This window comes from Artibeus jamaicensis, unplaced genomic scaffold (assembly GCF_021234435.1).
Source record: "Artibeus jamaicensis isolate MK-2021 breed Jamaican fruit bat unplaced genomic scaffold, CSHL_Jam_final contig_923, whole genome shotgun sequence".
NCBI classification, from domain to species: domain Eukaryota; kingdom Metazoa; phylum Chordata; class Mammalia; order Chiroptera; family Phyllostomidae; genus Artibeus; species Artibeus jamaicensis.
In genome coordinates this window covers 11,614,607-11,638,461 of record NW_026522014.1, presented here as the reverse complement: position 1 = coordinate 11,638,461, position 23,855 = coordinate 11,614,607, and the positions used below count along the sequence as shown (strand labels likewise).

The following is a 23,855-nucleotide window of genomic DNA, read 5'->3' as shown; positions in this document are numbered from 1 at the left end:
AAGGAAAGGGAGGCTCTTGAGAAATGAGAAGGATAAGGGGATGCGGAAGGTGTCTCACATAAGCAGTATCATTCAGTGTATGTGAAATTATTCTCCACTTAATCTTATGTAAATAATATAATGTGAAGGCTATATTTGCAGGTACTTAGTAGTTGCCATTCAATCTTAGTGAAAATGTTCACAGTAAAACAGAGTCAGGACATAAATTAACTTATGAGGGCAGTAGAACTTGATGAAAAAAATAACAAATTTGGCATTGAATGTATCCATTATCTATCTATCTATCTATCTATCTATCTATCTATCTATAATTGACCTCAATTTTGAATTTAATTCTAAATTGTTTGATTGATATCTAAGTGATAGGAAGAAATGAAGTAGTATCATACGAATGAAAAGTCATTTATCTTTAAAGGCATGGAGAGAGGCTAGGAATATTATTGCAATATAAATAAACATTAAGAGTGGGGAATAAGCAATCATTAATATATCTTTACACATGCTGTTATATTTCATAATCTCTGGAAAATTTTAATTATACTATATGTGTTATTCATTATATTTATCATATGTCAATTAGAACTATTTGCTTATTACATCAAAGATTGATGATCTAGTTAGTGATTCTCAAACTTCACCTCACATAAGAATCACATGGAGGTCTTAATAAGACACAGATTTTCACCTGCTTGCTCATCCCTCCCCTTGGTTTCTATGTTCTGGGTGTGGGGCTCAAAAATTTGTATTTCTATCAGTTTCCCAGTTGAGTTTGGTGCTGCTGCTTAGGAACCACATTTTGAGACCCATGGTTCAAGGGTATGTTTTAAAATCAATCTGTAATATTGACCTATCAGTTAAATTATTAATTATAATGAGATAATAAATATAAATTATCTTACATTAATACATGTATTCTTTCTTTCCTTGCATGCACAGAAACAAGACATTCTTAACCAAGTAAGACATTTTCTTTTCTATTCATATTTATCTTTCTTTACTCTGATGTGAGCTATGTATTTCTCTTCTCTATCACTGAGCTGTACTTCTGTACCAATAATATTTAAATAATATACAAGATTACCTATAATGCTTAGAAAGTTATTATTTACTGTTGTTTGTTCGAATCAGAGTTTCAAATGGAGAACTGATGTGTCAATCCTGGAATCTAAAAGTGTCCAGAGTATAGGCTTTAGTTTTATAGATGTTTGAATTTAATTTTCTAATTTTGCTGAATATAGTTAGGCTCTGATAAAATAATTTATTTAATGAAAACTTTATTAATTTGTTAATGGGAGGTTCAAAAGTTGCATTTAAATACAATTAATAAAGATTTCTAAAATTTGGTCACTAATGCTGTTAGATTCTGAGACAAAAAATAAAAAGCTAATAAGTTTTGCTCTTCTGGGAAAAAGAGTAACCTAGTTGTTACTCTGCCACTGCCTTCTAGTAAAATCAATTTTGTGGAGTAAGTTTTAGGTCCATAGTTCAGTTGGGTATGGATAATTACAATATATATTTTTGAATTCTCTAAATGGATTTTTCTATCACACTAGGAATGTCTTACTAACATACATATGTTGTCTAAAATCATAATATTGTTTCCTTGGACAATATTGGATCTGTATGTATTAGTAGGTTCTTATTCACAAGGTTCCCTATAATTTCAATGACAACACCAAAATTGCATCCTAAACATGTTATGGTACAATTGATTACATCAAATGATCTTGACGGATTTAGAGGTCTTACAAATTATATTCCCTAGAATAAGGCACAACTGAAACATCAACTCATTGCCTATAATGACTTTTACTAGCCTCTTTCAGAACACGGCCTTTCCTGATCTCTTTCCTGGACTTTGTGAAAACCTACTAGCTCCCCCAAAGATGAGCTATTTAAGCTTTATGGTATTGGGAAGCAACTCCTCAGGGTCAATAGATGCTTTTATGAAGCAGACTATTAAAGGGCATTTGTTGAGCATCTTAGTCAACAAACACACTTTTCTGTACAACTTGAATCTCCACTAGAGGCTGAATTAAAATTGGCGTCAAAGTTAGTTCTGTCTCTTTTTGGGATCAGCCAAATGAGTTTCTTTCTTATTTTCCTCCTTGCTCAGCCTTCATTCCATATACAATGACTCAGTAGGCAGGCAATTCCAGTTACAGGAATGAGGGCACACGTGGTTGTTACTCTCTCTCTGTTTTCTTGGTCTATCAGTATCTCATGAGTATAGGATGTCCTCTTTACATTTTCTGTCAGTATGTGTTCCTTGACTCAAAGCTGAGTTATGTTTTCATAACTCCCTGGGTTTCCCTTATCTCTGTACTTGGTTTTCTGTACTATAGTTTTGTTCATGTATATACCTTTTACATTCAGACAAGTAAGTTGCTTCAATCCCTTAATAAGTAACCTGGGAATTTAGAACCTACATTTTATACTGCTGCTGCCTACCATAATATCTTAAATGCCTTTAACAAGGATATTGACACTGATATAATTATTAGCAATAATATAAACACTATTTTATTGTAAGCTGTAATTGTCCTTCCAGAACCAAAACAACCTTTCCCATTAAAGAAAGCATCTGGAAAGTATAAGAGAAAACGTGGTTTTAGGAATCCAACTGAACTGACTTCAAATTCCACATCTGCCACATATTAGCAGGTCTTGGACCAGTTACTTAGTCTTTCCTAGCCTCAGTTTGCTTACTTATAAAAAGAAGAGAGTGTCTGCCTTGTTGGTTTGTTAAAAGGGTTAAAATCTATGAAAAAGAATTACCATATTTTTAGAACTATAAGATGAAATGGACCATGAGATGCACATAAGTTTTAGAGGAGAAAAGTAGGGAAAAAATTGAAGAAAAAAATGTGGTAAAATATTTAACAACCTGTGACCCTGCTCCACCGCCAATTCCCACCCACAGCGAGCCAGGTAAGCCACATTGGGACTGTAAGACATACCCCCTCCCCCCAAATTTGGGCTGGTGCATCTTATAGTCCAAAAAATACGGTAGCTTCATATCTGAGATATAGGTATTCCATTGATATTTAAAGGCAGTGTCTCTTGGTCGCACTTTAGCAATCAACTTGATTTCATACAAAACCTCTGGAGTTTGCCTGAAAGATGAAAGTGAGAATATGTAAGATATACCCCCAAACAATCCTGTAAGTTTGATGTTCCCAGAGTCTCCCTTTTCTCAGCTATAAAGTGAACCTAACTCTGATGTCTTTTCTAGCTCTCATTTCCTTCTACAGTGAGGTTTGGGTGGACTGTGTGACATGGGATTTGCTTCCCTGCCAAGCTTGGCCACTATCCAGAACGCTGTCCCGGTGGGAGAGTTATGGTGTCTGTTGTGTCCACTCCTCCTACCACATCTGCATAAATGCCGGCACAATCAGTTTGCGAGGAATGACAGCAGTGTCATTCGGTGCTTCTGTTTCTCCTCCCTGTTGCTGTCAAAACAATTTCAGTCATCTTCCTCTTCTTATCAAACCGACAACCAGATCGCAGTTTTGAAAACATAACCAACAAATTGAGTAATCAGATGCCTACTACAATTCTGTTATTAACTTGATATTGACTATGTACTAGTTATTGCTGAAATATGTAACAGCTTTCATTTCAGTATTCAACTTTTGTAGCTTAGAATGCAATCATGTCCAACAATTTGAGAAGATATTTATATAAATACATGAGGTTAATTATATCATTAAACATATTAATTTGAAGAGCTTCTTGCAGGTTTTTAATAATTGTACAGATGAGCAAATCTCAACATTTACAAAAATACAGTATCTTTTATCTATGGAAACATATAGAATTTGAAAATAGATCATCTGTTACATTTTTATGCTAAATTGAAAGCTTAAATCAATAATTTGATTGCCTCACCTGATGTGTTTCTCCCCTAAACTTCTCTACTGAATATACAGAAATTTAAAAATAAGTGTTTAAGATAATACTAATTGCTTCCAACTGTTTTTTCTACAAATGAGTTGTACAAACAAGCTTAAATAATGTGGAAATAAATTAACTCCATAGTTTTAATAATGACAGCCAACTTTGAAATGTGGAATTTAAACACTCTATTTATAGTGTTCTTTGATAACACGTATTAAATAATTTATATAGGAGTTAAAACCTAGGTTAGGGAAAAAAGTGATGCTGGATGTTCAGGTAATCTGTTTGCATTTTTTAAAGAAAAAGTACAACAAACACTTTAGGTGTTTGCTGTACCTATAGTTTATTTTTAGGGGTTGTCTATTGTTTTTGTTTGTGTATTTTTATTATGAGGAATAGCTGTTTTGAACAGGGCAGTAAAAAGATACTAGGGAAAAGGAAATCTAGAGATTTGGGTAGGAAAATCTTAGAATGTCTAAGAGTTTTAAGGTTTTTTTAATAGATAAAGAAAATCAGAAATAATATTGTTAAAATCTACAGGTTAAACTTTCCATTTAGAAAAATACACGCAAAAGCAATGCAGCAATGTGGACAGAGAATTCGAAGAGCAGACCAGGGATGAGTTAATAAAGCAGCACAGCGAGGCAAGGTGACCCTGGACGGCCGCACAAAGTTATAATGGTGGCCGCGGCGGATTTAGAACACATTTCCGATATATGTTTAAAAAGAGTAAGTTCTACTTGGACTGTCAAAGGGTTTGAAAAGAACAAGCTTCAACTCAGATTTTTGAAGACTGGGTAAATAAGTAGATGATAATGCCACCACTTTATTTACTTATTATTTTCTAAAGGTTAATTTATATATTTTTGTATAGATATTTTTTCATTTACTTTTCAATCATGGGTTGATTTCCTATATTATACCTCAGGTGTACAACATACTGACTAGATATTTGTATACCTTATAAAGTGATCATCACTTTTATTTTTGTACTTTATTATATATCATTTTGTTCTGAAATGGAGAGATTATTGATAGTCTAGTCAATGCATTGATAGTGATAAATCAGAGGCAAAGTATGTCATGCTACATAAATATTGGAAAACCTGTCTATAATTATACTTTGGTCAACTATATTATAGTAAACTTTAAAGTTAGAAATGTCTACATCCTAAGAGTTTTTAGACCTTGCCAATTTATTTCACTTTCTGATCCTCACTTATATAGCAGTGATAACAGCATCTACTTAATGGGCTATGATGAGGATTAGGTAGAGTCTACACATAACAAAGTTAGTGTAGTTGCTGGAACATAGGAACCTTTGGTATTTTCATTACATGCAACAGATATTTTAATCAAATGTCTAGTGTCTCCTTCCCAGTTAAAGATAGTGGAATGTATCGCAGGCTATGAAGATTGTAAGGAGAGATGAGAAGCTAAGGAGGAGTTTGGCATAAAACAACCACTGATGAAAGATAAACATACAGAAAGTGAGAAAAGCATTTGGAACAGAAAGAAGTGATTGGATTGCATCCCAAATGCATTTATTGCATCTATAACATCCACCTGACAATGTGTTTGGTCCTATGGGAGAAACATAAATGGTCAGGTTGATCTTTGCTATCAGGGAGTGTCAAACTAATACATCTATTTCATAGATTGCTGACAGAATGCTTCAACTCAGGGAATTCTTATGCTTTGAAAATAAGTAGTAGGTTCCTTGACCCAGTAGTAAAATGTTAGTTCCTCACTCTTACATGTTGACTGAGTATTTCCCAGTCTTCTATGCCTTTTCAACTTGATGTTTTTCGTAGTACTAACCCTGGGAGATTTGGGCTTTGATAGACTCAAAAGAAAAAAGGTGGTAGGATAGCATATATTTGAGATCCTTTCAAAGTTTGGGTTATTATTAGTTTTTTGTTTTGTTTTGTTTTAGTCTGCTTCAATATTAAATATAAAGCCATACACTATTACACTTTAAAATAATCTCATTTGAGATTTATTAAGCAAAAGAATGTATTCCTGCAAAGTAACTTTTTGTATTCATTCTATCATACAAATTCTTATCACCCCACCTAAATCAATTTTTTCTTGCTAGATTGCCTAAAAAGGGATATTTGAATGAAATTTGACTTTTGCTATTTCAGAGTCCATACTTCAAATACACAGTGAGACTCTACAATGTAAAAGACATTCTGTTGAAACTGTGATGCAATGTCATGTGGACTTGTAGTCTAGCAGAAGAGAAGATCAACTTGTAGATTTGCCTGCATGCATTTCTGCATTAAGAGAGCTCCCCCTTGAACTTTTCTTTAAAGGTGAACATACAAGTAAGCAATAATTAAAAACTAACATTATTATATACACATAGTTGTTCAAGAAACTCTTGCTGGGTTTTTTTTTAGGATAAAAATTACTTTAAATTTCTTTAGAGTATATGGGTGTGCCTCAGTAACCACACACCTGTCTGAGTGACACCACCAAAGGTAGTGGACAGTGTCACACTAAAGTGGATTCCACCGGAAGTGCAAAACCCAGATGGATATAGACCCTTGATTACAAGATCATGAAGATCATGATAAACACATGCTGCTTAAAGTTATTGTAATCCATTATTTGCATCTTGTGATTACACACTAAAATAATTTGGACTATCATCGTTTGTTATTCTTGCTACTTGCTGACTGAGTCTTAATAATTGTTAGTGTTAGGTAAAGTTACAATTAATTGATTATGTGCCTCTGAGGTGGGAAGAATGTTTTCTTTTGCCAGAATTAATTTTAAAAATTCCAGATGTCCACACTTTTCACTCTTTTTCTGTAAAGGAAGTCTGTTCGCAGCAGTTTTAGAGGACCATCCAACATTTCACTATCAAACATTAGGGACTCTCTGATATTTCAAGTTATGAATAATCAATTGTAGTATACAATAAGTATAAGAAATGAGACATTTCAAGTGAATCTTTTTGTGAAAGTATTTTAATATCAAAATGTGCATTTGAAATCTCAGGAATTTTGTTATGCTGCATATTAATTTATGTAATTTGGCTCCATGGCCTTTAAGGTTTTTAAAATTAATTTATTTTTTATTGATTATGCCATTACAGTTGTTCTATCCCCCCCCCTTCATTCCCCTCCACCCTACCTCCCCGTCCCCATTACCCCCCCCTTTAGTTTATGACCATGTGTCTCAAGTTCTTTAGATTCTATATTTCCCATACTATTCTTGCCCCCCCATCTATTTTCTATCTACTGTCTATGCTACTTATTTTCTGTACCTTCTCCCCCCCTTCTCCTCCTCCCACTCCCCTGTTGCTAACCCTCCTTGAGATCTTCATTTCTATGTTTCCACTCCTGATCTAGCTGTCCTTTTAGTTTGCTTTTGTTTTAGGTGTGGTTGTTAATAACTGTGAGTTTGCTGTCCTTTCACTGTTCATGTTTCTTTAACTTCTTTTTCTTAGATAAGTCCCTTTAACATTTCACATAATAAGGGCTTGGTGATGATGAACTCCTTGAATTTGATCTTATCTGAGAAGCACTTTATCTGTTCTTCCATTTTAAATGAAAGTTTTGCTGGATAGAGCAATCTTGGTTGTAGGTCTTTGGATTTCATGACTTGGAATACCTCTCTCCAGCCCCTTCTTACAGGTCAAAGAGACCTGTAAGGTCTCTTTTGAGAAATCAGCTGACAGTCTGATGGGAACTCCTTTGTAGGTGACTGTCCCCTTATCTCTTGCTGCTTCTAGGATTCTCTCCTTCATTTTAATCATGGCTAATGTAATGATGATGTGCCTTAGTGTGTTCCTTCTTGGGTCCAACTTCTTTGGGACTCTCAGAGCTTCCTGGATTTCCTGGAAGTCTATTTCCTTTGCCAGATTGGGGAAATTCTTCTTTATTATTTGTTCAAATAAGTTTTCCACTGGTGGCTGTTCCTTTCCCCCTTCTGGTACCCCTATAATTCAGATGTTGGAGCGTTTAAAGATGTCCTGGAGGTTCCTAAGACTCTCCTCATTTCTTTGAATTCTTGCTTCTTGACTCTTTTCTGTTTGGCCATTATTTGCTTTCTTCTGGTCCACTCCATTGATTTGAGTCCCAGTTTCCTTTTCATCGTTATTGGTTCCCTGTGCAATTCCATTCATTTCAATTAGTTTCGCCTTCATATATTTGTCTAATTTGTGGCTATAATCAACCAGTTCTGTGAGGATCCTGATCACCAGTGTTTTAAACTGTGCGTCTGAGAGTTTTGCTATTTCTTCATCACTTAGGTTTATAGGCTCTGGGGCTTTGAGATCTTCTTGAGCCATTTTTGGTCTGTTTGTGCCCTTTAAGTGTGAGGAGCGGCTCCTTGGACTCCTAGGTCGCTAGGTTGTGACGCTGTATGTGGGGGTGTGGTGAGAGCAGGGAAATGGCGGCACCCTCTGCAGTTGTGGGCTGCTGGGTGAGGAGCGGGTCCTTAGGTGGTTCACCAGGGCCAGGCCACCCAGAGTCGCTGGGTTATGACGCTGTATGTGGAGGTGGGGGTCAGAGCTGGGAAATGGCGGAGCCCTCCGCTGCCTTTTGCCGCAGGGACCCACTGGGTCCTGGTCCAATAACCCACTCCCTCGCTTGTCTATCTGCGCACAAATGCACAACCACAGTCAACCTGCAGCCCTACTCCCTCGCTGTTTCCCCTCGGTCGCTCGCTTGGTCACTTGCTCGGTCTCTCACTAGGTCCAACCCTGCGCCTGGGTTCCACTGCCTGAGTCCATCTGACTGAGTTTTCCTGTGCAACCCCGCTCCACCAGCTGCTGGTTTCACCCCTTACCGGTCAGGCTGAAGAATTTGTTGTTAACAGACTTCCGAAAAGTTCAATTTTCTGTGTTTTGACTGTGTTTTCTATTGCTAATATTTAGTTGTCTCTAAACTTGGTTGTGTGAGAAGGCACCGTGTCTCCACCTATGCCTCCATCTTGGCGGAAGTCTTTAAGTTTTTAAATTTAACATAATTAGTTGACTGTACAAATTTTATGGCCACCATGAAGTGGAAATAGTGAAGAAAACCGCTAATTTAAGTTATTACCTATCTCGTTTGCTGAGAGATCTTTTTCCCAGTTGCTAACATAGTTTAGTATACATTGCAGGCCCTCAGTCAACACTTGTTGAAAACTGAGTTAAAGTCATTTCTTTGTTCAAGGTTTTTGTTAGTTACTTAATCTACAATTGTTAAATGATTCATTTTTGTCATTTAAAGATTACTTATTAATATGAGCATATGACTATAATAGCATTGCTTGTATTGGGCAAAAGATAGTCCATATTCAGTTTCCACATTTTCAGACACACTTGTATGCACAGCTAATTAATAAGTATGTCAGATCATGTGATTTCCTGCTGCAAATGCTCCAATAACTGTTCCTCTCACTCTACCTTAAAGTCATAAGTTTGATGGTCTGATGTCTTTTGTGACCTGCCCCAGTCCACACATCACCAAAGATCGTATCGTTAACCTTATCTCCTACTCCTCTGGTGCTCTCTCCTCATTCAGGCTCCTGCTCCAGTCTCCTGCTCCTCCTCACTGCTTCTTATGGAAATTCCTCTAAGCAGGAGCAGGGAATTTGAACTACCTGTTTTGTCTATCTGGGATATTCTTTCTCCAACTATTCAGAGCTCTGTCCCATATCGCTTTTGCATCTTTATTCAAAGAACAAATTCTTACTTCCTGATCATCAGATTTGAAATTGCGAGCACACCCCTCTGAAATTTGTAAGACTTTGTCATCTTTATTTTTTCTACAAAATTTAATGTCATCAGACACTGTACATTTAGCTGATTTTCTTGTTCAATTCATTTAGAGGATAATCCCTCGATGGAGGGATTTTTACATATTCCAGTAACAGCTTGCCCCAATTCCTAGAGCAGAGCCCAGCACAAAGCCGGTGCACAGGCGCATGGAGAATGCTTGCTGAATATGAGAAACTCTTCATCTTGGAACTGCCAAGATAAAGTAATGATAGAACAATGGCATTTATTTTCATTCACTTCGAATCTACTTGGATGAGCACTGGTGCCACTTCTTTAGTATTAACAAGGATTTAAAAACAAAGGATCCGATGGTCAGATATACAATAATAATGAAAGGCATATAGAAATGTGATTTAAATTTGTGCCAGATTGGCAGCAACATCTGAGCAGCTTCATCAGTCTGTGTGCTGTACAGATTCTCTGTCTCATCTCCCTAAATAGTCTGTGGATGCTCCTCAGGGAGGGAAAATAAAGAATAGTTCCAAATTTTAGGCTTTGTTCCGTGTGTGTGTCTCTGAGCTCACAGCCAATTCCATTAAGCGTGTCCCAGTGTTTTTTCATTAGCATTTCCTTTGGTACACATTTAAATGATCTCATTAATTTCAACATCACAATCTACAATAACAAATTCTGATTCTGCTACATGACAGCAGTAAATACACCAACTTTGAGAATGTTCTTGCTAAGCCATGAGGTAAAAAATTATATAGATTGAGGACAGTATCTATCTACATATGGAAATGGTTGACATTTTGGACAACATAGAATTTTAGGAAAGATTTGAGCATCTTTTTACTAAGCGAAGAAGAATATAGGTTAACCAGGAAAGAATAATTCCTCAATTAGTAGGACATAATGAAGCAGCTAATATTACTCACTTTGAAGAAGTTTTGGTTTGCAATGTTGTAATTTGTGTGTAATGACAGAAAATATAAGAGCGAGGAAAGTTGCTCCCTTCAACAGCGTGAAAATAAAGATTTTGAAGAAAGAGGTTTGCATCATCAGTAACACTTTAGAAAAAAATAGAATTACATCATCTCATAGAAATCCTTTCAGAAATGAAGAAATTTATATTCCATTCTTATGTCTATAATAGGCTTTTATTTTTTAAAGTAAGACAGTCTGTTTTTAAATTCTTGCTTTCTGAAAGCAATAATTTGCCAATATTGTCTGATTCAGAACAATTTTAGTAAAATGTCTAAGATATTAAATACCAAAGATTTGATGTAGGATGATACAGTAAATTTTCCAGTTTTATTGAACAATAAAGAGGAGGGCAAATTATGATAATAAAAACCTCTATCTAACTGTAAACTAATGCTTCCACTTATATATTTATTTTATTTATTTTTTATATTATGGGCCCAAGGGTGCATTCAGTACCCTTTACATCAATTTACATTGATTTATGACATTCAGGCAACAACCCTGCATGGTTGATTTTATATGCAGAAAATTAAGGCTCGGGGCTGTCAAAGCATAAAACTAAGAAGCTATTTTTTTTGCTTGCTGAGCAAGGGAGAGCTGCAGCATGTGAGAGAATTTAGAAAGGTTTCCTGATAACTGAGAAAAGGACTAGGAAGCAATGTGTTGCTTATTTAAGAGAGGTGCCGTACCTGCCCACTGTCATCGACTCGAGAGTGTTGGATCCAAGCGTTGATGCACATAAACTGACTTCAAACTGACACATGGATCACCACAAAAGACAGGATGGGAAAGGAATTGGAACTGTAAACGTGTTGCTTCTAACCACCATGCCCATGAATATGTTCATCACACAAACTTCCTCTAACTGCAGTAAAATGAACTCATGGTTTATCAGGGGTCTTCAGACATGTTGAGGGTTCTGTTTTCTCTTACTGTGGGGTCACTCATCCATCTGAAAGTGGATTGCTTCTCTTTCCATGGGCTACCTCTAAGAAACCCTATTTGTAATAATAAGAAACCCTATTAGTAATAATAGGTGCCCCTGCCCAACAGAATGTATTTGTAAGCAGCATTCTGGCAGTTGACTTCATCTGTAGATTTCAAAATGTTGGCTTCATTCATTCTGGCAACTTGCTTTTTGAAAATATTTCTGGTATATGAGGCTCTTCTTAGATTTTTATACTCATAGTTTTTAGTTATGTAGTAAGGCTGCTAGTAGAATTTACAAAAATGTATGGTAGTGGTGACTTATTAAAAATGGAAGAAAATGAAGTCTATACTGCCACCACTATAAATGTCTGAAGCTCCCTTCTGGAAATGAATAATCCAAGCAGACTAAACTAACCAGAAATACCATATTAATGTGTAGAGAGTCTTAGGACCATGTAAACAAAGTGAAAATTCTGGCTTTGTTTTTTTTTTATTGGCTTGAGATTATATTAGGGACAAAATTATACATAGTATGTATACTAAATTTGTGCATGTCAAGTGAACAAAAATTTACTTTCTCTAAAGATAGCCCCGTATGTCATATTCCATTTAAGCTTTATTCATTCAAACTAATGTAATAATAAAATTGGTCATTCTCTATGACCTTACCTTAGTATTATTACATATGAAAAATAGACTTTTCCTATCCAAAATACCAGTTTAAGGAATTACTTTTATTATTATCTGCCAGGAATTTGAACAAAAATTATGAGCATCAGTCTGCCAAATTTTATTTCTGCTTTATTTTTAGTTTCATCTCAGTTACATTAAACAGGCTAAGGGAAAATGCCCTTCAAGGACTTCCTGTGAGGCCTCTAGTCCTTGCACTCTCCTGATCTTGATGGAAGTGGCTTGTGTTCTTGCTTTGTCCCTGTAGGTCTCCTTGTCTTTCCAAATGACCCACTGATGGCACCCAGCACAGCATCACTGCTGTTCAGTTCCATGGGGCCTATATCCATTTCAGAGGAAACGGTTACTTGTCATTGCCCCCGTGGTCACAGGGAGGGTTGGCTAAGCCCATATAGTGCCATTTACTTGCCTTTGACCTCATTTTCCCAGGCAGGAGTCCATCTTGGCTCACTGCCCTCGTGGAGAAGGCAAGCTCTCCGGGTAGCTCCTGTGAAATTCTCTTATTGACTTGAGAAGAGAAGGTGGCTTCCGTCACCATTTTCCTAAGTAGGCATGGAGGAGATCCTCATGCAGCCAGGGTTGTCTCCAAAAGAAATGTCTGCTCTTTTACAGCCCTCCAGTGAGTAAGGGTGGGCAAGGATCTTGAAACCGGCCTCTTGGAAAGCCTGCATAGGAAGTATTAGAATTTCACTTTGGAATTTTGTATCTATTGACCTCGATATTAGGGTGAAACTTTACTATCAACGACTTTTTTCTGAGTCATTGAAAACAGTATTCACCATTAGGGACAAGAAAAGAAGATAAGAAAAAACCCTTGCTTTTTGGGAGTAGTCAGGAATCTGCATTGGCGCCTTCACTCTGGTGGCCTGACTTCATGACTGCAACAACTGTGGAATTGGGAAGATTAATCCCAATTTACAGAGGTGAACACCAGGATTCATAGAGTAAATGTTTAAGGTGGTACAGATACTGTGGAAATCAGGTGTCTGATGGAATGTTCCTCCTCTTCCTGCTATGTGGCCACAGGTAAGACATGCACATTTAATTGATAGGCCAGTGTTAATAACCCAGGACTGTCTGGTCTAGTTCTCAAATGGCTGTCTTCCTTTTGTAGACTTGGCTATAAACATGAAGTCATTTCTATTAGTAATGATTTGAACATAGCACAGAATATTAACATTGGCTGAGTCTTAAAATATGTATTTAATGTTTTTCAGACAATAGATTTTGAAGGTTTCAAGCTATTTATGAAGACATTCTTAGAAGCTGAACTTCCCGATGAGTTCACAGCGCACCTTTTCATGTCATTCAGCAACAGGTTTCCTCACTCCAGTCCAAACGTAAAAAGTAAGCCTGCTCTGCTTTCAGGGGGTAAGTGTAATCATCTGTTTTAACAGTTTATATACAGTAAAAGAGAACTGGGAGGGAAAATCAGCATCAAGTTTTCTGTGACACAAGAAATCATTTGCCTAAAAATTATCTTTGTTGCAGGAGTTATAATTTCATACTATGATTGTGCAGAGTAGTTAAAATGTCTCTGAAATAATAGCTAAGCATTTGAGAAAGTACACTTTGTATCACTTGTCATACAATGTTGTCGAAGTCTTTGTTTAGGAAATAATTTTAAGAGATACTTTCATCAAATATGGAAAATTTCTCTTTTAAATCGGATTATATATATGTTGTATACACACACATATATAAATGTAGTAACAAAGCAGTTATATCTAGAAAACATAATATTTAAGATACATTTTGCAAAGTAGCAATATGTGTTTCAACAGTTACATTTGTAATTTCAGACAAGGGTCGATTTTTCTCTTAGACAAATAATTTTTGTCACCATAGGGATAATTAGTTCTTTTATTGTGCATAGCTTTTCAGAGATGTCTAACACATTAATTCCATTCGCTAATTATATCATTCTCCACCCAGTCAGGAAAACCGAAATCTCACCATATAACTCTAGAGGATGTGAAATAGGAAATTAGCGAAAACGGTGTTGGAGAGTTGAAAAAACAAAGAGGAATGCTGAGGAAATGCAGAGGTGGAGCCACAAGCTGCCCCTGGGTTGGGGTAGTAACAACCGGGACGCTGGAGGAAGGACCCCGGAGTTGGGATACAAAGTTCTGAGGGGAGGGCGTGGTCCGGCAGATCTTGCATCTGACCTCCGTGGAGGGGAGTACGTTCTGGCTGGCTTTGGTAGTTTAGGAGCCTGCAGCCCTGGGTGTCAGACCCCTTAGGACCATCGCCATGGTCCGTGCAGGATCTTGTAAGGAGAGCTCACTGTGCCTTTTGTGGCGTGGAGATATGCAGAGACTAGAGCCTGTTGCTACTGGAAACACGCGCTGCAAGGGTGATGCTGGCCAGATCTAACAGGAAGTGCAGGTAGACTAGCAAGAACCAGCCCCTTCTCTTTCCCGCCTTCTAATCTCTGTCGTGTACCCTTGTGAGCCCAGCTGGTTTCTCACTGGCAGTGGAGAAGTGTAGTCTATTGCAGCATTTCCCACGCTCTTTGATCTTAGGGCTTTTTTGTGCCCTTACTATTGATAACCCCCAAATGCTTTTATTTATGTGGGTGGTATCTATTGCTCTTTACCACCCTAAAGATGAGATGGTCTAAAAATAACCATGAACATCCCATTACATGCTAACAAAAATTACATATCTTTTTGAAAAATGACTTAAAAATATTGAGAAGAGTGGCATTGGTTTACATTGTTGCAATGTCTTTAAAGTTAGGCCTCATTGAAGATAGCTAAATGGCCATACTTGCTTCTTTGTTGCCACATCATATGTTATATAGCCTCTTGGAAATGCCACTGTCCTCTCATGAGAGAATGAGAGAAAAGCAAGTGATATCTCAGCATCATCATTGAAATTATTTTGGCATTATAACCCCCATGAAAGGGACCTAGGGAGCCACTGAACGTCATCAGATAGAAGATGGAAGAGTGAGTAAGGAGCTGAGGAGAAGTTGAATAACTGGAACTCAAATTAAGTGAAAAATTTAAAACCTATCATTAAAACATCGATGACTGAGCCGTACCAAGAACTGGGGCAATCCGACGAGGAGTCCACACTATTAACCCCTATGTTGTGCTCTGTCCCCTTCTGTTAACAAAGTTAATATGTTTTTCCTAGAGCCACCTTGGTCCAAGCATTTAAAAACAAGCACACACCTTCCACACACTGTATTTTGATCCCTTCGACGTATATAAAAACAATGTTTATCCTATCCTACTCTTCAACTACCCAAACATAACATATTTTTAGTCTCTAAAATAATTCCCCTGGCATCACAAATTGAGAGACTCCCACTTGCCGTTTGTCTCTGAGTCAGTCTCATCTAGCCTGCCCTTGAACGAGGGTGCCGGCACTTTCCAGCATTCAGGGCTGAACACTTTTAAATGGGGCGATTCCTTATTTTGATCTAGAAATTAATACTTCCCACTTCTCCATTCCGTGCTTTGAATGGTTTTCTTGTACCTTAGACACAATAAAATAACGTTTCCCTTATTTAATCCTACATGAAGCAGTGCTGTCCTCGGCTTTAAGAAAGGAAAAGGGGAACAGTTTTCAGTATGTCGTCTGTCTGAGTAACTGTGTCAGACAGGATGGAGGACGTAAAGTACTCAGGCAGATAGTCCAGTCTCAAGCCCTCCTTTTTCAAATAGCGTATGGGAAGTACCACACAGAAGATGTCAAATTTGCAAGGAATAGAAATCAAATCAGGTCAAAAAATGGAAAAAAATTAAGAAATAAGAGCTTGTACTTTATTTGGGGCATTCAGACCCACTTGAAAGGAATTGAAAGAGAGCCTGTGTAATCCTCACGCATCAGTAATGGACTAAGCTGTGATTCATTTTCTAAACATAAGTGCACAGTGTCCTTTTGTGGGGCTTTTCTAACTATCAAGTGAACAGTGTGGTCTTCTCAGTAAAAGAAAAAAGGTAGTCTTTCTTTTCTGTTTTTAATATAAAATGTTATTCTTGTTCATGAATAAAAATCAAGTATAGGAGATAGGTAAAAATAGAAAAATAGTTTTCATATAATAAAATTAAAAAATGTAAGTAGGTATAAAGGTGTATGTGTAGCTGGGTTTTGTCGAAGGGTTTTTTTTGGAAACATCTTGTAGCAATATGACTGCTTCTTCTTATCACTGATTAAATATTATAAGATGATTACTTCTGTTTCCATGCTTGGCTTTTAATTTTTAAAATATTTTATTTATTTATTTTTAGAGAGAGGGAAAGGGAGGGAGAAAAAGAGGGAGACAAACTTCGACGTATAAGAGAAGTATTAATCGGCTGTCTTTTGAAGGTCCCAAATGGAGACCTGGCCCCGCAAGCCAGGCATGTGCCCTAACCTGGACTCGAATTGGTGATCTTTCAGTTCACAGGCCATTGATCAATCCATGGAACCACACACACCAGCTAGAGGTGGACTTTTAATTTGTGAAGCTATCCTTACTGCACTCTCTTTTTGATGTGATTATAGCCTCTTCTGCTTCATTGAAAATGCCAGGTCCCTGATCCCTCACCCCTCTGCTAGTGCGATGATCAATTTGTGATCCTACCTTCATCTCTAAATTCTATCACTTGAACTCTTCTCTCTACAGAATTGTTCGAGCACATGGAACCTTTGATTTTCTGAATGTGGCTCGTAAACCTTTAGCTATGAATCAATATTATGATCTCATATTTTGGTTCCTACAACTTGAATGCTGACAAAAACCAGAGGGAAATTTTATAAATTTGCTGATTGTTGCTGCTACAAGTTCCTAACACCCAGTATTAATACAGTCTTAACCATTTTGTAAAATCTTTTGTAAAATGTATTTATTCTTGATATTCTTTGCTAGATCTAATAGGTACAACTTTGCAAACCTTTTTTAGTGTATGCAGTTCTCTCCTTCTCAACAGATAACATTCTTTTCTTCATATCGCATAAAAATATTCACTAACATAAAATAACTCAGTTATTCCCTACATAACCCAGGACTGTTTTTTCAGCTCACAATGAATATATTCCAATTAGCTGTATTCCAGATGGACCCAAACGAAGTATGTTTGAAAGTCAAGTAATTGTATTCTATGCAACCTTGCTTCTAATTCCTATCTTCTCTCTTGCTGAAGGGAACCCAATTATCTATCAATTTTCCAACCCTAAAAATCTTGGATTCTTCCTCCCTGCGCTGCCTCATGTTTAGTTAATTGCAAATGCTTTGTATTACTCATTGCAACTACTTCTCAGACATTCCGTCCATGTCAGTTTGATTCACTATCATTTGCGTTGTAGACAGCCACACTCATGGACTCCCAATGGGCCCTGACTTCACATCTCCAATGTGTACTTTCTAACACAGAAGCCTGATTATATTACTCCTGGTTTTCCGAGTGTTAGGACTTCACTATCACTTCATGGAATGTGTTTCTGTTTTGTTTTTTTAACTTTAATTTTCCAAGAAAATTCAAATTCTTGATACTTAAAGCCAATGAAAGCAGAGTTTCTTTGCTAAAGGGAGGCAGGGTGGTACAGATTTTGCAACAGGGATTTCTCATCACTTTGCCTTCTCCCCACGTTTTGAGATACCTGCACCTGAAGTGCCCTTAATGAGCCTCCAGGGCCTGGGCAATGTCATTAATTAAGAAGGTGATAAAATCTGAGTTGCACAGCATTAAGTTGCATGGCATGGTGCTTATAGACTCTGCCTACAGCACAAAGTTGTCTTTCTGCTCCATGCACTCCAGACTCTTTCTGTGTCCAATTATTTGCTGACTCAAAAATGCTCCACTTACCTAGGACTCTGTACTTTCTGCCCATATTTCACAGTAAAACCTAGCTTTTTCAAGCCCCAGCTAATGCTTCACTCTAGTTCAATTGTGCATGCTAGAAACGTAATAATCAGTAAGATGGGTTACTGAGAGAATGCAACTGGAAGCCACCCTGGAATCCTTGTAGAAGTCACCACATCTGCATCTTGTAGACCAGGTGGTGCATCTTGACTCTCCTGTTTTCAACTCTGCCAAACATGGCAAAAACTCTGGGTATTAACTACCTTCACTGAATCATCGTTGTTTTTGTATAGGTTAGTAATTAATAGCAGTAATCAGTAACTTATTTTATCTAAGGACATAGTAATTAAAAGGGAATGTGATATGATTTGTTAACTGGTTCAGATACTCGTGCTGTACATTCCTATTGAGCTTCACATGTTTAAAACATTGACACTATAATAGTGAATGGCCATTATTATCCATGGGTCAGTGTGAAAGATTTTGTTAAAGTTTCTTATGAGTTGCTTTATAGGGAATAATAAGATAAGATTTTCCTAGCACCTTTTAAATAAGATCATGTGGTAAATTGACCAATTTTAGATATAATTATTCATTTAATTTATTCATTAATTAATCTATCCACCCATCCCTTTTTTAAAAACACTTTTTTTTTGCCAGGAATTCTATAGGAAAGCTGAGGGTCTTTTAGAGTAAAGCAGAAAGACAGACAATTATTAGGTGATCAAAGGCATTATAGTGAAATAAATGCTGTGATCTCTTTATTAGGATCATATGACTAAGATTTTAGTTATCAATGAAAATTATCATGGCTAAGTAAAGGTAGGTGCTGGTATGGGTGGGAGAGAAGGGGAAGGGAGTGCCAAGAACAAAAGGCACCCTGTACATTTTTATTCAAATATAAAGAATGTGCCATCAAAGAACAATACACAAATTGTGTAAGACATTCAGTATTTTTTCATTCAAAAATGTTTATTAATAACTTAAGCTTGTCACACATGATTCAGATTGCTGGGGATCTATCAGTGAGTGAAATAGAACACCCCTACCCTGTAGTCTTATATTCTAATGGGGAGAGAAAGACTAATCAATAAGAAAAAATATTTAGCATGTCAGGTAGTCATGAGTGCTATCGGCAAAAATGAATCCTATAGAAAGTGTGGGTCAGAGCTGAGGGTGACTGATTGAAATTGGAATAAGGGTCATAAAGAGGTGATCCCTAAGCATATGGTAGTGATGACCTTGGACATTTTAGAGACAACCGGGAGGTGGGTTTGGGGGAGTGACCTTAGAAGAATCAGAATCCTCATGGTCTTAGAGGGTTGGAGGAAGGTAAGGGTGTCGGGACACTGAGAGATACGGGTCTGTGCATTGGATCATCTGGACTACTGTAAGGTCAAGAGATTGGAGGAGAATGGCTGGAGAAGGGGCCAGGGAGGTCACCAAGGCCATGTGATAAAGAGTTTGGTTTTTCATGCTAAGTTTGAAATTTTATCTGGAAGAAGTTGTAAAGCCATTAAAAGGTTTTAAGCCAGAAAATAATCACATTGCCACTGGTGTGGTGGCTACCATGATGGGAATTGAGGCTGAAGGTATATATATCCAGAAGATATTTAGGATTGAGAATAATAACTATCTCTGAAAAAGTTAAGGTACTTTTTCTTTGGCCCCTTCTCATTGCCCAAGTGCTGCAGCGATGCACACTTGGTTTGTGCTGTTAAGGTACAGTATCAGTGGTGGAATTCATCTTTTTTCATTATTTTCTCTGCAACCAGAGAGTCACAACACCAAGTACTTCTTTTGTGTAGAAAAGTAAAAACAATTCCTTTTTGTCCACATGGAAGTTAATCAAATTAAGAACAGAACATTACCCAATGAAAATGAGATACTTGATCCTTTTGGAAATGTTCTTGTGCCAAATGACTTTAGTGAATTTTCTTGCCAAAAGGCACACTTCATTAATTGTGCCGAGAAGAAACTATTACTCTTATCAGAACTGTCTTGAGGTTATTGAAAATTGGGCATGTTTGCATGTGTGTGCTTTTTTAATTGTAGGTAACTTTATGGATCTTCTGTGTCTAATAAGCTACTTCAGTATCCACAATGCTAAACGGGCAGACAAGGTCCTGAAAGACCCAAAGTGTACAGACTACAAGGGGCTGCGGCTACCAAATAGGGAGGTTCTCAGTGCCCTGTAGGCATTAAAAGTATAGTTTGACATTCAGTAATGTGGGTATACTTTTACCGTTCATAATAATGATTCTATGTGGTCTGTACAGCTTACATACCCACATAAAAATGCTCTAGAAATAAAAAGAAAATAATTTCTATTTATTGGCCAATTGGCATTTATTTATATCAACCATTGCATTTCTTATGTTCCTTCAGTTTCAGTCACACTTATAGTTATTAGTAGTAGTTATTAAAAATTATTTAACTCTAATAAATCTTCTATTATGAAACCCTGAAAACCCTTCCCTGAAAACAGAAAAAACCCTACAACATCAAGTACCAATTTATGATAAAATTATTGTCAGTAAAGGAAAAGTTGCCCCATAACCTCCCCTTTAATTATTAAATGGTTTGAATTTCATTATTGATTGATTTATTATTCTTTCTGGATGTTTCAAATAATGAAGTATGAACTTCATTATTGATTGATTTGTTATTCTTTCTGAATGTTTCAAATAAAAATTTGGTGTTAGAATTTCTCATCGTTAGTATTAGATAAATTCACCCAGGACAAAGATGTAGTTAAGCTACATCTTAATATTTGCCTATTACATGACAATGTTTATTTTAAGATTATCAGACTGTACTGTTCATAAATACTTTTTGTAGTTTTTGAGATCCTAATAAGGGCAAACACAATTTTCAGTACTTTGCAGAGTACCAAAGCAATTGTGACATTTTAAATTTGTGATATGCTCTAAAAATGCCTAGTAATGGCCAGAAAATAGTCAGCGTTACAGAGCATTAACTTTGATCCGCTAGGAGGAGAGCTCTGTGAAAATGGGACTTCTCGTCTGCTCTGGTTGATGCTTTGTCCCCGGTGCCTAAAACCTGGTTTTTCCTGACTAACATCGGAGGTCCTTAATATCTATTTTGGTTCATGTTTATAAAGGGCACGCTAGTTATACTCCTCTCAGAAAAGACAGCCATCAGAAACTTATTCTTAACCTCCGAGGTAAATATGGATACATGTATGTGCCTGTCTATACATGCATGCACACACACTTCTCAAAGGCATGTATTGTAATGGGTGCCTCAGGGAATGGTGTGGATACAAGAGGAGCATTTAGAGCTCTCAGCCATGTCTAAGATTTCTAATTTTCCTTCTAAAAGTTTATGAAATAATCAATGTGTGCACTTTCAGTAGTCTTGAAAACCAGACTCTTAAAACAAAAGGTCATTTATTGAGAGGCAGGAGACAGATTTATTTGATTTATTTTTTTCCTTTCTGGCCCTCACAAACTTGTGCTTAAAGCATCAGATCCCAGTGTAGACTGCGTTTTGAATGTGCCTGTACTCCTTGCCTTTGCCTGTTTGGCTGGATGTAAAATGGAAATAATAACTGCATCTCTCTTACTTGATATTGGGTCTTAAAAACATAATGTATTAGATACATTATAAGTGTTCAGTGAATGCCAGCTACTCCATTATTCATTAAAAAGATTATTTCTCAGTGTTATAATTTTGCAGACATAGGATAAAGGTCAAGTTCAGTATAGTGTTTTTTTTTCTAAGATGTCATACATTCTGAAAGAATACAGTAAAATTTCAGTAGTATTAATGGGATTTTTTTATAATGTGGAAAAAAAGAAATGTTGGTGTTATGACCTTTTTTGATATGTGGTGGTTTTTATTCCCATACTTAGATATATTCAAGGAACTCAGAGTAATTCAAGTAATTTGAATTCCTTAACTACAGACTGTATATTACCTGCACTGTCCAGCATAGTAGCCAGCCACTAGCCTAATGTAGCTATTTAATTAACATTGAAGTAAAACAAAAATCAAGTACCTCATTCACACCAACCTCCTTTCACATGCTCAACAGTCACAGGTGGTTATACTACACTGAGCAGTACACATATATTCCATTGTCGTAAGAGCAGAATATTCTACTGAACAGGACTGATGTGGGCGTAGAGCGTTTGACTGCTTTTGAAACGAGCCTAATGTTCAGAGTTAGAGGACATGTCTTCAGCTCTTGACTCCCCCATTGCTACTGAACCATCATCCATTCACTTTCTGACTTTGCACCCCCTGCGTCTGTAAAACCACTTGTCGTGTCAAATAAAACTGTTCTGTGTAGGTGTTGTTGGCTCACAGCCAGAAGTGTTGTGACTGCTGTTCCTTCATTAATAATGACTCAAGACAGCGCTGTCCAACCTTTTGGCGTCTCAGGCCCACACTGGGAGGAGTGTTGTCTTGGGCCACACATTAACTACACTGTGACACGTAATCACAACAAAGTCTCATAATGTTTTAAGTAAATTTACAATTTTGTATTGGACCGCATTCATAGTCATCCTGGGCCATATGTGGCCGGTGGGGCGTGAGTTGGACACCCCTGCTAGAGCATTATCCACAGTGCTTCGAGTCCTGGTCCTTATAGTTGTTTGTTTGGGAGTCTGTGCCAATGCCTAATCATAAATCACGGTACGTTCTTAAAGGGGTGTTGCCTTCCTCAGTTTCTTGTCAGGTGCTGTATCCCAATGCCTGCCCTCACTTTATGAGGAATCACAGTGGATTTTACATTTCGTGTTTATTTGCAACCTAATCTCATCTCATTTTGCTTCTAGTCTGCATAAAAACAAAAAATTAAAAAAATAATTTTGTTATACTAAGACCAGCATAGTTGGAAGGGCAACCCTAAAAATCACGAATTGTATAATACTACTAAACATCTGTTTTTACTCTTGATTATCTGTGTTGCAACATGACTAGTAATATGCATATGGGAAGTAGGATTATAATATGTGACAAATTACCTCATAAACTTGATAAATTTCTGCAGATTGAACCAGTATTTAAGAAAATGGAAAATTCAAATTGCCAGACTGTTTTATTGCCTTAGAAGTTTAGAAACGTAATTTATGTTGTTAGTTTTGAATATTTCATTTTAGTAGATGAAGGAAAACTGGATAAGATGCTAGTGTTTTCATGATCTGAAAGGCTAGTGTTTGAAAAGAAAACTGGAGCAGAGGTAGTAATTGCACCTGTACCCAAAACTTATTCACTAATAATTGAACCTTGAGACTGGAGCTAAGAGTATCTCTTAAAACAAATCTTTCCAGGTTATTGTTTCCAGAAATAGAGTGTCTGATCGGAATAAAATGAAATGTGTGTGCTTGCAGGATATAATAGTAGGCAGTGTTCAACTGGACTATTTTTTTGTAGTTAAACTTTGAAGAGAAAAGAATGTTTACATGTAAGTATATATTTTGGTGTATGTACTAAAATCCTCATAAAAGCAGAAAAAACTCAAAGCCCAAGGTAATTTTTCCTGATAAAACATACACTCTAAATACAACACTTATTGTCTGCTTTATTCAGCACTTTGCTGTTCACTGCAAATATATGAATATATGTGTTCAGACATACACAAATATGTGGACGTAAATGGTGTGTGTGTGTGTTTGTGTGTGTGTGTGTGTGTATACTTGCTTCAATTTTGTTAAAAATATTTAAAAGAGCATATAACCTTAGGCAGGTCAGAGGACATGCAAAGTGGGTGTCAGTCAATTGCATGATCTTCAGAGCTAAATATTGACCCCTTGAGGCAAAAGAAACATACTTTTTTGTTTTGCCTAGCTTCATGTTCA

The 23,855-nt window shown here is 36.8% G+C and overlaps 1 protein-coding gene across 1 annotated transcript in view; it reads left to right on the top strand.

Annotated features, from left to right (window-relative positions):
• DGKB (diacylglycerol kinase beta) overlaps nucleotides 1–23,855 on the top strand; it is a 566,799-nt gene that overhangs the window by 73,469 nt on the left and 469,475 nt on the right. The window contains exon 3 of the mRNA XM_053655066.1: nucleotides 13,444–13,597. Within this exon, the coding sequence (XP_053511041.1) occupies nucleotides 13,444–13,597 (154 nt within the window). The remainder of the gene's footprint in view (nucleotides 1–13,443; nucleotides 13,598–23,855) is intronic.